This window comes from Hemiscyllium ocellatum, chromosome 11 (assembly GCF_020745735.1).
Source record: "Hemiscyllium ocellatum isolate sHemOce1 chromosome 11, sHemOce1.pat.X.cur, whole genome shotgun sequence".
Classification (NCBI taxonomy): domain Eukaryota; kingdom Metazoa; phylum Chordata; class Chondrichthyes; order Orectolobiformes; family Hemiscylliidae; genus Hemiscyllium; species Hemiscyllium ocellatum.
Window position 1 is genome coordinate 70840933 of NC_083411.1, and position 14953 is coordinate 70855885.

General features: G+C 40.8%; 1 protein-coding gene across 2 annotated transcripts in view; it reads left to right on the forward strand.

Annotated features, from left to right (window-relative positions):
* The window catches only part of brwd3 (bromodomain and WD repeat domain containing 3), a 111114-nt gene that overhangs the window by 50387 nt on the left and 45774 nt on the right, over window positions 1-14953 (forward strand). For both annotated transcript variants that reach the window (XM_060832604.1, XM_060832605.1), the window contains 2 exons: window positions 7027-7164; window positions 12387-12463. In XM_060832604.1, coding sequence (XP_060688587.1) covers window positions 7027-7164; window positions 12387-12463 — 215 coding nt within the window. Of the gene's footprint in view, window positions 1-7026; window positions 7165-12386; window positions 12464-14953 lie in introns of those variants that run through there.

The following is a 14953-nucleotide window of genomic DNA, read 5'->3' on the forward strand; positions in this document are numbered from 1 at the left end:
GCAGAAGGGGATATAAAGATCTCTTGTCAAGGCCCAGCAATATTCTCCCAGAATACCAATATACCCCTCCCTAAACATAGCATCATCCATGACCACCTCTTTGATGAATACTGATCTGCGATGCTCATTGAGGACCTCAGCCACTTCCTCTGGTTCCATGGATAAAATTCTCTTTTTTTTTTGTCCTTGAGTGGACTTTTCCTTTCCATTAGCTAGCCTTCTGCTCCTCATGTAAATATAAAATTCCTTGAGACTGTTCTTAATCCTACTATTAAGGACATTTCGCGGCCCCTTTTAGACTTCCTAATTCCTTGTTTAAGTTATTTCCTGCTTCCTTTATGTTCCACAAGGGCCTTGTCTGATTTCCATTTTCTTAACCTTACGTCTGCTTCCTTTCTCTCTTTGACTGAGGGTTCAATATCTCTTCCCACCCAGGGTTCTGTAATCTTGCCGTTCTTATCTTTCATGCTCGCAGGAACATACTGGTCCTGACATGCTAATCAATTGGCCTTTAAAAGACTCCCATATTTCAGATGTGGATTTAACCTCAAACAGCTGCGCCTGTTCTCATTTGTCCAGTTCCTGGCTAATGCTGTTGAAATAAGCTTGAATCTAAATTTACACTTTCACCTGAAGACTAATCTTATCCTTATCCATGAACTAAATAAAACTTACAGAATTATGATCTTTGTTCTAAAAATGCTCCCCTATTGAAACTTCAATCAGCCAGGCTAATTCCCCAACATAAAGTTGAGTATGGTGCCTCCCGTTGTTGGGCTATCTACATATTGTTTCAAGAAGCTCTCATCTAACAAATTCTACCCCATCCAAGTCCCTGGCACTGAATGAGTCCCAGTCAAAATTTGGTAAGTTAAAATAACTCAATACCACAACCTTGCTGTTTCTACCTCTTACCATGAACTGTTGCCATTTCTGTTTCTCATTCTCCCCTGCCTATTGGGAGGTCTATGATATGGACATCATAGTGATTGCATCTTTATTATTCCTGAGTTGTTATCTCTGACTTGTTACCAGTGCCACGTGATAGAGAGGCAAGGAATAGGGAGAGATATCAGCTGAACACGTGGCTGCAAGGATGTGCAGGAGGGAGAGTTTCAGGTACTTGGTTAATTGGGGCTCATTCTGGGGAAGGTGGGACCTGTACAAACAGGGCGGTCTTCACTTGAACCAGAGGGATATTAATATCCCGGGTGGGAAATTTGCTGATGCTATTCGGGTGGGTTTAAATTAGCTCAGCTGGGGGATGAGAAGCTGAGGTATAGTTCCAGTGTACAGGGGGGATGAGAGTAGGGAGGACAGAGACAGGATTTCACAGTCACAGGAGCGTGCTGGCAGACAGCAAGCTGGTTTGAAGTGTGTCTACTTCAACACCAGAAGTATCCAAAAATAAGTAGGTGAGCTTGCAGCATGGATAGGTACCTGGGACTTCGATGTTGTGGCCATTTCGGAGACCTGGCTAGAGCAGGGTGAGGAGTGAATGTTGCAGGTTCCAAGGTATAGATCTTTCATTAAGAACAGGCATGGTGGTAAAAGAAGGGGAGGTATAGTTTTGTTAGCCAAGGATAGTATAATGGTGGCCGAAAGAACTTTTGATGAGGACTTGTCTACTGAGGTAGTGTGGGCTGTGGTTAGAAACAGGAGAGGAGAAGTCACATTGCTTGGCGTTTTTTTTATATAGGCCTCCGCAGAGTTCCAGGGAGGTGGAAGAGAGAATTGGCAATGTTACTCTGGGTAGGAGTGAAAGGAACAGGATGGCCATTCTGGGGGCTTTAACTTCCATGACTGGAAATGGTATAACTCTATTAGGTTGGATGGATCAGTTTTATCCAGTGTGTACAGGAGAGTTTCCTGACACAGTATGTCGAAGGGCCACAAGAGGGGAGGCCACACTGGATCTCGTGCTTGGTAATGAACCAGGCCAGGTGTTTGCCTTAAGTTGTAGGTGAACACTTTGGAGAGAGTGACCATAATTCAGTTATGTTTAGTTTAGCGATGGAAAGGGATAGGAACATGCCACAAGTCAAGAGTTATCGATGGGGCAAGGACAATTATAATGCCATTAGATAGGAATTAGGATGCATAGAATGGGGTAGTGAAATGCAGGGGATGCAGACAACGGCAATGTGGAACTGGTTTAAGGAACAGATATTGTGTGTCCTTGATAGGTATGCCCCTGCCAGGCAGGGAGGAAGTGATGATGTAAGGGAACTGTGGTTTACTACAGAAATTGCATCTCTTGTTAAGCAGAAGGAGGCTTATGTGTTGATGAGACAAGATGGTTCAGGTAAGGCAATGGAGAGTTAAAGAGAGAGTTAAGAGCAAAGAGAGGACACGAACAGTCTTTAGCAAATAAAGAAGAATCCTAAAACTTTCTATAGGTATTTGAGGAATAAAAGAATGACTGGGGTGGGAATAGAGCCAGTCAAAGACAGAAGTGGGAAGTTGAGTGTGGACCCTGTGGAGATTGGAGAGGTGCTAACCAGCAATTCTCATTGGTTTTTACTCAGGAAAAGGAGAGTATTGTAGAGGAGAAGAATGAGATATTAGACTAGAAAGGATTGAAGTTAGTTACGAAGAGGTGTTATCAATTCTAGAAGGAGTGAAAATAGACAAGTCCCCTGGACTGGATGGGATTTATCCAAGGATTCTCTTGGAAGTTAGGGAGGAGATAGCAGAGCCTTTGGCTTTGATATTTGAGTCATCGTTGTCTACAGGTTTAGTATCAGAGGACTGGAGGATTGCAAATGTGGCCTTGTTCAAGAAGGGCAGTAGAAATGACCCAGGTCATTATAGACCAGTGAGCCTTACTTCAGTTGTAGGTAAGGTTTTGGAAAGGATTATAAGAGATTATAATCATCTAGCAAGCAACAATTTGATTTCACATAGTCAACATGATTTTGTAAAGGGCAGGTTATGTCTCACAAACCTCAAGAGTTTTCTGAGAAGGTGACCAAGCATGTGGATGAGGGTAAGGCAGTTGACATGGTATACATGGACTTCAGTAAAGCCTTTGATAAGGTTCCACATGATAGACTGTTGGAGAACATGCAAAAGCATGGGATTGAGAGTGATTTAGCAGTTTGGATTAGAAACTGGCTTTCTGAAAGAATGCAGCAAGTGGTGTTTGGTGGAAAATATTCAGCTGGAGTCTGGTTACTGGTGGTGTGCTGCAAGGATCTGTTTTGGGACCGCTGCTGTTTGTCATTTCTGTAAATGATTTGGATGCAGGCATAGTTGGATGGGTTAGTAAATTTGCAGGCGACACTAAAGTCAGTGGAGTAATGGACAGTTTGGAAGAATGTTACAGGTTGCAGGGGGATTTAGATAAACTGCAGAATTGGGCTGAGGGATGGCAAATGGAGTTCAATGCAGCTAAATGTGAGGTGATGCACTTCAGGAAGAATAACAGGAAAACAGAGTACTGGGTCAGTGGAAAAATTCTTGGTAGTGTGGATGTGCAGAGGCATCTTGGTGTCCATGTACGTAGACCCCTGAAAGTTGCCACCCAGGTCGATAGTGCTGTTCAGAAGGCATACAGTGTGTTAGGTTTCATTGGTAGAGGGATTGAGTTCTGGAGCCGCAGTATCATACTACAACTATACAAAACGTTACTGCGGCTGCACTTGGATTATTGTGTACAGTTCTGGTTGCCATATTTTGGGAAGGATGTGGAAGCATTGGAAAAGATGCAGAGGAGATTTACCAGGATGTTACCTGGTCTGGAGGGAAGGTCTAATGAGGAAAGGCTGAGAGACTTGGGTCTGTTCTCATTGGAAAGAAGAAGGCAAAGAGGGGATTTGGTAGAGACATACAAGAGGATTAGATAGGGTAGACAGTGAAAGTCTTTTTCCTAGAATGATGACATCAGAGGGCATAACTACAAATTGAGGGGTGATAGATTTAAGATAGATGTCAAAGGCAGGTTCCATTACTCAAGTGGTAAGAGTGTAGAATGCCCTGCTTGCCAATGTAGTTAACCTGGCCACATTAGGGAGATTTAAATAATCCTTAGGTAAGCACATGGATGATGGGATAGTGTAGGGGGATGAGCTGAGAATAGTTCACAGAGCGGCACAACCTTGAGGGCCAAAGGGCCTGTTCTGCGCTGTATTGTTCTATGTTCTACCCATGTAGTCTGGCTGGATGAGCCCTCCAAGATCTGTTCTCTTAGTGCATCAGTGACATTCTCCTTTAATCATCATGCAGTTCCCCCTCCTTTTTAGAACATTGTAGTTTTATGTATTAATCCAGCCTCTAAGCTCACCTGTCTTACCTGGTACTGGTCTTGCATTGAAGTAATTGCACTTCAGACTGTCAATCCCGTTGTGTTCATTAATCTGGCCCTGTCTGTTGTTTTTTTTTAGACTTACTTGACTTAACCTCTTCCTTCCCCCAATCACTCCACATGCTGACAAAGTGCTCTGGTTTTCACCCCTCTGTTAGACTAGTTTCAACCTCCTGAGCGACATGAACAAACTTCGCTCCAAGGATAATTGATGCCCCTCTTGTTTAGGTGCAACCATCCTTCTATATGTCCCTCCTGCCCTGGAAATAATCTCAATCATGCAGGTATCTGAAGCCTTCCCTCCTACACCAGCTCTTCTAGACATACATCCAAATATGTTATCTTCCTATTTCTGACCTAATTCAGGATGTGGCATAGGGATAATCCCAAGATTGCAACCCTGGAGGCTCTGCTTTTCAAATTTCTGCCTTAACTCCCTGAATTTCCTTTGCAATATCTCCATCTCTTTTTCTGCTTGTGTTGTATGTATCATATGGGCTGTGACCTCTGGCTGCTCACCCTGCCCTTTCATAATGTCCTGTGCCCCCTCAGACATACTTGAGTCTGGTAACACACCATCCTCTAGTTTTGCATGCGGCCACAGAAGCACCCATCTGTGCCACTGAAGACACTGTCCCCTATCACTATTGCTTGCTTACATTTCAACCTGCCTGACCATACAACAGAGCCAGTCATGATGCAACCGATCTGGCTACTGCTCTTCTTTCCGCTCCAAGTCTATTTCCCTAACAGCATCCAAAATAATATACTCTCTAATCGGGCATACCATGAGATTCCTGCATTGCCTGCCTATCTCTCCTAGCAGTCACCTAACTATCTGGCTGAACCTTTGGTGTGACCACATCCTTGAAACTCTTATCTGTATGTATTAAAATAATCGTACCCTTTATTAATGTTATGTGTTTCAACTGTAGGAGTGAGCAATCACAATTTATATGGTAGTTTGTATGTTAAGTGTTAATACTGGAATTTTATCATGAGACTTTGTAGGGGCGTGTCTTTTTAAGCAAAAATAATTGTTCTTTCATATTAGTATGGCATTAAAGCTTGCCTTTTTTCAAATCAACCCGTTCAGCAATGTTATTCCAAACCCTCAAACCCAGGAAGTCTAGAATCAGTCTGCATGGCTGACAGATAGCGGCAATGCTAGACTCTGAGAGGAACGCAAACCAAGGCAATGCACAAGAGTTACAAACTGACACTTGTGGATTTATAAATAATAGGCTAGGTTGTTGCACATCACTGAAGTAGTGTGTGGGGAATCGACCCCTGCTATTCTCAGAGTTATGACAAAAATTAAGTATGCATAATTTCCCAAATCACTTGTCACTTAGACCTAGGTTGGCAGAAAGCACAGACCAGATTTTTTTTCTAAATGAGAAAACTGTTTATTAGACGGTAGCTACAGTTAAAATATCAGCTTATAACTCTACTAATTTAAAGCTCTAATCCCCCCCATACACATATACACACATATACATGTGTGCGTACTCCCTACGTGATCCTTGCTTGCACACATGCCCCTGGCGCTCTGTTTGGAAAGAAAGACCATAAAGGTAATTAGGTGGTTCCTGAGATGGTTTTTATGAATTAAATATGCTCATTAGGATGCTGTCTCAATCTCTCTAATCCTTCTTCAGGTGCTTTGTGGTTTGGTGGAGGGTGACTTGATTCATTTTTATAAAAGGTCTTATCCTTTATCCATTAAAACTCTCTGCTTACAGTGACTGCTGAAGGGAAGGGAAACTAGTTTCTTCAGACTTAAAATAGCTTTTACTGCAGAGAGCAGAGAAAGCTCCTGAGCTGATTTATTTCTCGATATCTTGAATTAGAATCCCTGTAGTGTGCAAATAGGCCCTTTGGCCCAAAAGTCCACACTGACCAGCCGAAGAGTTACCCACCCAGACCCATTCTCCTACCCTAGATTTACTCCTGACTAATGCACCTAATCTACACAGACCTATGGTCAATTTAGCATGGCCAATTCAACAAACCTGCGCATCTTTGGACTGTGGGAGGAAACTGGAGCACCCAGAGGAAACCCATGCGACATGGGGAAAATGTGCAAACTCCACACAGTCACCTGAGGCTGGAATCAAATCTGGGTCCCAAGTGCTGTGAAGCAGTAGTACTAACCACTGAGCGACCATGCCACCTTGTTCAAAGCTCCAAGCTGTTCAACTAGCTGAAACTCCACCTCAGTTGGTGGCAGGCAGAAGGTCTTTATCACCTGTGACTGCCCTCTAGTCACAGGCCAATCACCTAAGCCCCATTATTGCCTAACCTCTTAGCTCTAGTTCAGGTACAACCACACTTGGACCACTATTTGGACAAGCAATTGTGTAAATAGTGCTTACAGTTAGTGTCAGTCACTTGCTTTGAAAAATATTTATTTGCACAGTTTTAAATACAGGAAAAACTAAAAACTTTTATTTAAGGTGCAATCAGAGTCTATAGATTCCTTTACTCTCCTACCATGTAGCTATGACTTAACGTTACTGCACAAGCAAGGCAAATGAGTCCTAGAATTTGCGCAAAGTATTTCAGTATGAATCAAAATGGTGACAGTTCTTTATAATTTAAAGGTTTCTGGTCCTATCTATAAAATAAAATAAATCGGGGTGATTATTGGAAGAGGATGTGTGTCAAATATTAATTAAACCATGTCTTAATGCAAACCATATTTTTTACTTTTATAGAGTGATGGTCAGGAATTTTTCCAGCGTGTGGGGAGGCGGACTCAACGTCGTAACCAACATTTCTACCACACGCGTTCAACTGTGGAACGCCGAACTTGTAGTATTCGTCGGATAGAAGAATCTAATAACTCTTCTGAGGTCGGTAACTATGGATTTTAAATAAACTGTTGTGAAACTTTGCTAACCACTCCTACGGAACTGTTTATTGTTTGTAGCAGATTATTCGAGTCATTGCAACTTTGTCAGAGTTTTGAGAGAGGTAAGAAGTGGTCCTGCTCATCTGCTCTCCCAAAGCCAGCAATTTTTTCCTCTTGTATATTTATTCAATTCCGTTTTCAAAATTCTGACTAAACTTGCTTTGACGTTGTTCAGACTCTGCTTAAGGTTTCTGTTGTTAGCTGGGATTCTTGGATCTGTAAGACACAGAACTGAGGAAGGCAAAAAAGGTCTTTGGAGTGAATGTAAATGCTTGCGTGCCAGAAGCAGCAGGATTACTTATCCAACCCCTGGGATAGGGCCTACTATTACTGTGGCCTGTTTGTGATTCCTTCTCTATCCAACTGGAAGCCAAGCTTGTTAATTGGGCAACATTCAATGCAGTGAATCTGTTACTACAACTTGGGAGTAGTGTGTACAGTTTCGGGCTCCCTACGCAAAGAAAACTACTTTCTCTATATTAATAGAAAAAAAATCACACTACTCCCAACTGTGTTCTGACCAAGGTCTGATATAATTGAAAGCGTGGTCTCTACTACCTGCTCTCATTATAAAAGCCAAAATGCCAGTTTCCTCCTCAATTGCTGCTATTTCTTTCCTGTTTGAGGCAGAACACTGCAGGTTTTTATAGATCAAAATCATTGTCTTTGATCTCTTTAAACGAGAATACTAATTTTGTGAGCTATCTGTAGGGGACCATTAGTATTCTCGTTTAAAGAGATCAAAGACAATGATTTTGATCTATAAAAACCTGCAGTGTTCTGCCTCAAACAGGAAAGAAATAGCAGCAATTGAGGAGGAAACTGGCATTTTGGCTTTTATAATGAGAGCAGGTAGTAGAGACCACGCTTTCAATTATATCAGACCTTGGTGAGAACCCAACTGAAGGTATTATGCAGTTCTGCATTACCACCTGAAAATATGGTTACATTTGCAACCTTTCAGTCCTCTTCCACTGCTTCTATCTGGGAGGACTGAAAACTTGTTGTCATGCCTCTGCTATTTCTATCTGTCCTTCCAGCAGCAAATTTTGACTCATCCCGTCCAGATTTAATGTTTCTTTTAAACTTCGGAGTGCATTAACTTTTTTATTTAAATACTATATCTATTTTTACTTGGTCAAATTCATATTCCATCTCCTTTTTTGCTTGCTTTAATGTTGCCAGCATTCTTCAGTAACAATATTTTTGCCAAGTACTCATTTAATGTAAAAGCAAAATAGTTAAATCCTAGAATTCTTAAAGAAAAACAAATACACAAAAGATCGTTTACTTGGACACTAACCATGGTTCTCTTGTATCTTGGTCATTTGTTTTTACTTCCATAGGAAGGTTTCCTCTGTGATTCTTAATTGGACCCAGCCACTCTTTGAATATTCATTTACTGTTTTATACATTTACAACATAGTGTTTTGATGTATTTATTTGCTAATCTTCAGAAACAATTGTTTTGTTCCATTTACTTTTCATTTTTCTTCACTTTTTATATTCTGCTTGGCTCTTGAGTATAGTGAATCAAGCAAGTCCCTGTGTATTAAACTTAGCTGAACCAATTTTTTAAAAAATCAGTTGATTCTTCTATTCACTGAAGCTCAGTTTTATTAACTAGTCTTTGATCTGATCCTTGTAATGTTTCAAATTGTGATGATTTTCATAAACCTGGAAATATTTTCAGAACAGCACTTAAGTGTGAAGGTAGGAGACAGAGTGGTAATGGATAGCTGCTTTTTGGACTGGAGGCCTGGGACCAGTGGTGTGCTGCAAGCATCTGTGCTTGGTCCACTGCTGTTCATGATTTATCTAAGTGATTTGTATGTGAATATAGGAGGCATGGTTAATAAGTTTGCAGATGAAACCAAAATAGTGGAGAGTGAAGATGACTCTTTCAGAGTACGACAGGACTTTGATCAGATGGGCCAATGAGCAGAGGAGTGCAGATGGAGTTTAATTTATATAACTATGTGGTGTTGCATTTTGGTAAGGCAAAACAGGGCTGGACTTATACAGTTAATGGTGGGGCTTTGGGGAGTGTTGCCAAGCAGAGAGAGAGACCTTGGGGTGCAAGTGCACAATTCCTTGAAAGTGGTGTAGCAGGTAAATGGGGGGTTGTTGAATGTATTTTGCATTCTTGCCTTCATTGGTCAGGATATTGAGTATAGGACTTGGGAAGTCATGTTGCAGCTCTACAGGACATTGGTGAGGCCATTTTTTGGAATATTGCAATTTTGGTCGCCCTTCTGCGGGAAGGATGTTGTTAAACCTGAGGTGCAGAAAAGATTAACAAGGATGTTGTCAGGACTGGAAGGTTTGAGTTATAGGGAGAAGCTGAATAGACTTGGGCTTTCTTCTCTGGAGCTTTGGAGATTGAGAGGTGACCTTCATAAAGGTTTATAAAATCATGAGGGGCATGGATAGGGTGAATAGCCAAGGTCTTTCCATGGGGTGGAAGAGTCTAAAAGGCGAGGGCATGGGTTTAAGGCGAGAAGGGAAAGATTTAAAAGAGACCTTGAGCAACATTTTCATGCAGAGGGTGTTGCAAGAATGAAACTAGCTGCTAGAAGAAGTGGTGGAATCTGGTACAACTGTGTAATATTTTAAAAGGCATCTGGATGGGTATATGAATAGGAAGGGTTTAAAGGGATATGGGCCAAACGCTGGCAAATGGGACCAGGACAGAATGCGGTGCCTGGTCAGCACGAGATGCCGTATGACTGTATAAGTTAGTATGAAATTAATGTATATATAAAATAGGTGGATATTGTTGGCTATCAAGGAAGGGAACTTGCACTTATATAGCATTTTTTCACAATCACTAAATGTCCCTAAATGTTATTGCGGACATTTGATGTGATCCGTAAGATCCTGGCATTTGATAATTACCAGAAACTCTTTTGGATGTTGATTTAATAAGTAACTATTGGCTGAGTCACAATGGATAACTAACCCTGCTCTGCTTCAAACAGGAGACTGCACACTAATCTGAAAAATCACACCTGCAACAGAGCAGCTGTCCCTCAGCATTGCAGTGGTCAGCCTTGATTTTTGAGTTTAATATCTGCAACTCTGACTTAGTCAATAATTATTGACTGTTGCCTTTGGCTGCATAAAGGTCATAACGTCAGAAGTGAGGATGTTTGCTGTTAACTGTGTACACGATTGAGCACTATTTGCACCACTTCAGATACTGAAGCAATCTATGGTCTACATGCAGCATGATGGACTAAGTGGAAGGCACATTTGTCCCACAAGACAGCCAGGCAGTAATAGTCTCCAACAAGAAAATTTCCATTGACATTCATTATCAGCATGCTTGGGATTGCCCATTAGTGAGAGATTGAACTGGAACAGCTATGTAAATGCTGTGGCTCAGAAGTGAGAAATTCTACAAGAAGGAAACATCTTTGTCTCCCCAAAGCCTGTCCAATAGCAACAATGCACAAGTTGGGAGTGTGATAGAACACTGTCCACTTGCCTGCATAAGTGCAGCTCCAAGATGATTCAAGAAGCTTGACACTCTTCAAGCTGGACAAAGCAACCTTCTTGATTTGCATCCTATTGACCACTTTTGACACTTGACTCTTCACCAATGCATAGTAGTGTGTACCATCTGCACGATGCACTGCAATGACTTACCAATGAGCTTATCCAAAGCACTTCCAAACTTGACTTCTGCCATCTGGAAGGAAAAGGGCAACGATGCATGGGAGCACTGCCACTTGCAGGATCCCTGATGAGCAACACACTATCCTGACTTTGAACTATATTGCCATTTGTTCACTGTCACTGGATCAAAAATCTGGAACTTTCAGCAATCCAACAACCTGCAAGGACTACAGCACTTCAAGTAGCCAGCTCACTATCACTTTTTCCAGGGCAAATAAAGATAGGCAATAAATGCTGTCTGAGCTAGCAATGCACAGGTCTCATTAGCCACTATTAAAAACAGGTCACTTGTCATTTTCTCAACTGTGATTTAAGCACCTCATGCTATGTCCTGTAGGTGGCACACTTCCTCTTTCTTTGGTATCCTATGCCTTGAAGGGAAGCAGAACAATATCCTTCTGTACTTTTTTCATCATTCTCTGATAAGTGTAATGTTTAAAACAACGAGGTTTATCGTGACAACATTTAAAAATTTAAAAGTAATAGATGAAAGTTTTAAATGAATAATTAATAAAGTTAACTATGAGAAAGCCCCATGTATAGGAGTACTTAAAAGCTTTTTGCCTTTCTCAGTTAAGCTGAACAAGAGAGAAACAGATTATGTCCCAAGTCCTAATCACTAGGTAAGTGGGTGGGGACTGGAGTCAAGCTACTGTGTTAAGTTTAACACTGACTTTTGTTTGTAGAGGGGGACGCACTTGGTAGAACTCACATGAAAGTGGTGGTCACAAACGGGTTTCCTTTCAGCCAAGCTTTTCTTGTCACAGCATGCTTTGTGGTTAGATTTCTGGGGAGGAAAGGTTGTTCACAGTGCGACTCAGGCACTTGCCAGGGACCCCATGCACAATCCACTTGCCCACCCTCTCTGACGCTGGCCTGTTCCTCTGTTCGCCCATCACTGACATACCTGTAGTAGTGGAGTGTGAATTTTAGTGGAAGGGTTTTTGATTTCCACGTTTTGTGTGGGAAAAGTACTTCTCGACATCACTCTTAAATAGTCTAGATTCAATTTTAAGTGTACAATATTCCTAGCAATATAGAACACAAATTAAATTAAAATGTCAGTACTTTTGAACATACTTAATTGTGTGGCTTCATATTAATGGCTGGAACAAAAATCAAGATTTTGAGAAACTAGTAGTCTTCATCTGCCTTAAAAGCCACGGCATTACAGGTAGCAACCAAAGTCCTTGGTATGTGGTATTGATTCAGTCACTTGTCAGTGAGTTCTCCAGGACAAGGAAATAAAGGTCATTTGAACTTTGCTCAGTTACCTTTGTAGACAATAGATTAAAATTGTGGAACTGAACTTTTTTTATGTTAGCGCTTTATTTCTTCAAACTGCAGGTATGTAATATATTAGACAAATATTTGAGTTAGGAGGAAGTTTAGTTCACTCAGCCCCTTGAGCCTGCTCTGTCAATGATACCTGATGAAAATAATCACTACTTTCTCTTTTAATACTTTGTTTTTGGCAACCAGGAAATGGAAACAATAGATGGGAGTGATGGGTCATCTGATGAAGCTGAAGAAGAGTGGCAGAGTGAGAGCAGTTCTAGGTAGGAGGCCTTTTTTTTAAAGCTGTTAATGGGTTCAAATGCTAACACAAATTCATGAACATAATTAATTCCATTGTATATTGCATGCATTATTGCGTTTATCACCACCAGACACAGTGACTTGACATAAGGAAATAAGATATACTGGGGAACCTCGATTATCCGAACGAGATGGACGGGTACCATTTCATTTGGATAATCAGTTATTCGATTAATCGATTAAATGCCTTTCTTCTGGGGCTCTGAGTTTTTAAAGTCTGCTCCACGTTCAGGAGACTGCAGCAGCTCAGCGTGTGAGCTTCCATTCCCCAACACCGACTGCTCCAACCCTGCTCCCCCAAACCTGATCCAACACCACCACTTTTTTTTAATCCTCCAACCGCGTGCGTGCGCGCGCGCGCACGCACACACACACACACACACACACACACACACACACACACACACACACACACACACACTCTCTTTTATACTGCAACTTTTTGACAGGTTCCACATTTGCCCTATACAAGCCACTGTTTAAGAGACTATCTGGGTACACCACTCTGTAGAACTCCACGGAAAATGTGAGGAGAGAGAGGGGGTGGGAAGTCAGTCATTTGGTGACGGTGTCTGTTTAATCACTGTAAACAAAAGACGCAATCACTGTTGGAAACACGTCTTGGCTGTAATGTTTCTATGGGGACCTCAAGATCTCCTTCGGATAATCCGATATTAGGATAATTGGTGTTCAGATAATTGATCAATTATCATTCATCCATTCAAACTGCTTTGCATTTTCATGTGATCAATCTTCTACCTCAAAATCTTTTGATCTCTGACTTTAATATACTTGACATCTGAGCATCCACAGCTCTGCAGAATAGAATTCCAAAGCTCCATGACCCTTTCAAGTGAAAAAATTCTCCTCATCTTGATCTTGAGTGCACAGTTGCTCATTCTTAAATTGCGACCTCCAGTTCTTGATGCTGATAGCCCTGAAGAATTTTTCACTTATCAATTCAATTACTACTTATTCTTCTAAACACTAGGATATAAAAGGCAAGTTTACTTAATCACTCCTTGCTGAACAACACTCTGTTCCCAGGCACATCAGTTGAGTGATACAATTTTCAATGCATTCTGCCTAAGACAGATATATCTTTATTTAAGAGATTAAAACAAAATACAGTACTGTAATCACAGTTTTAACAAACCTCCTATATAACCACAGGAAAGTTTTATTTAGATGATTTGGTTGCTTTGATCCTTTTCAGCCTGTGCTGGTGCTTGTGCTCCATTTGAGCCACCTCCCATCTTTTTTGTCTCAAAATGTCATGCAAATCTCTTTTGAATGTCAAGAATTCTTGAATGTCACCATCCCAAACTATTTGGTTGGGATCTTAACAATAAGAATACAAAAACAATGCTGTTGCTGAGTTAGGTTCCCAGACAGGAGCCCAGGATGTTGGATCAAATCTTTGTGTTTTGGTTTTAACAAAATTGTCTATTTTTGAGCCATAAGTATGCAATGCTGCAGTTTTTTGTTTTAACAACAAAACAGTGTCCCTTTTTTAAATGAACTTCAGTTAAAATAATCTAACCTAGCTATTTATAATCCAGATTCCATTATTGAGGATGATCAGCCATGATCATTTGAATGGTGGTGCTGGCTCGAAGGGCAGAATGGCCTACTCCTGCACCTATTGTCTATTTAGACACGCTATTTAGAAATAAGCCCATTAATCCCAGAACACTCCTTTATAAATTGAGAAGAAACAAAACAGCCAGTTGTCCAAAGCACCTTTGCTGCAATTTCCTGAAGCACTACCTGCATAACACACTCTTAGCAGGTTTAAATCACTTGCAACTTCAACTTTTAACTGAAACTGTGATAGCTTCTTCCTGGAACTACCCACACTTGATTCATTTTAAATAACTATTTTCAGGTATTCGTCCAACACTACTTCTGAACTGGGACTGACTAACTTTTTATTTCAAGTTAATCTAATTCACTAAATCTGTCATTCCCTTCTCAGAAGCACTGCTGTATACTGCCATCCTATTCCAAAGCCTTCCTAAAACAATATGCAAAGTTAAAGTGAAGCTACAAGTCTCTCCGTTATGGGCATTTCCCTGAAACATGATCCATTTCCACAGCATGGTCAAGAATCTAAAATTTAAAAAGTTGAAATTAAACTTAAGTTTAACTTCGCTTTTGAAACGTGCATTAGTGCACAGATCCATTCACTGTACAGATAAGTGTTTTAAAAACTTTATTAAAAGAGATCATTATGATTGCACAAGTACTTACAGGATAGCTAAGAACTTCAGTCACACAGAAAAATCCAAAATAGAATAAACAATTATACATGTAAATCAGGAATCAGTTGAGTGATGCAATTTTCAATGCATTCTGCCTAAAACAGAACAGTTATACATGTAAATCCCACTGTTCGGTCACGTTGCCAAAATGGATGTTGTCATATCTCTACATGTATGTTCCATATT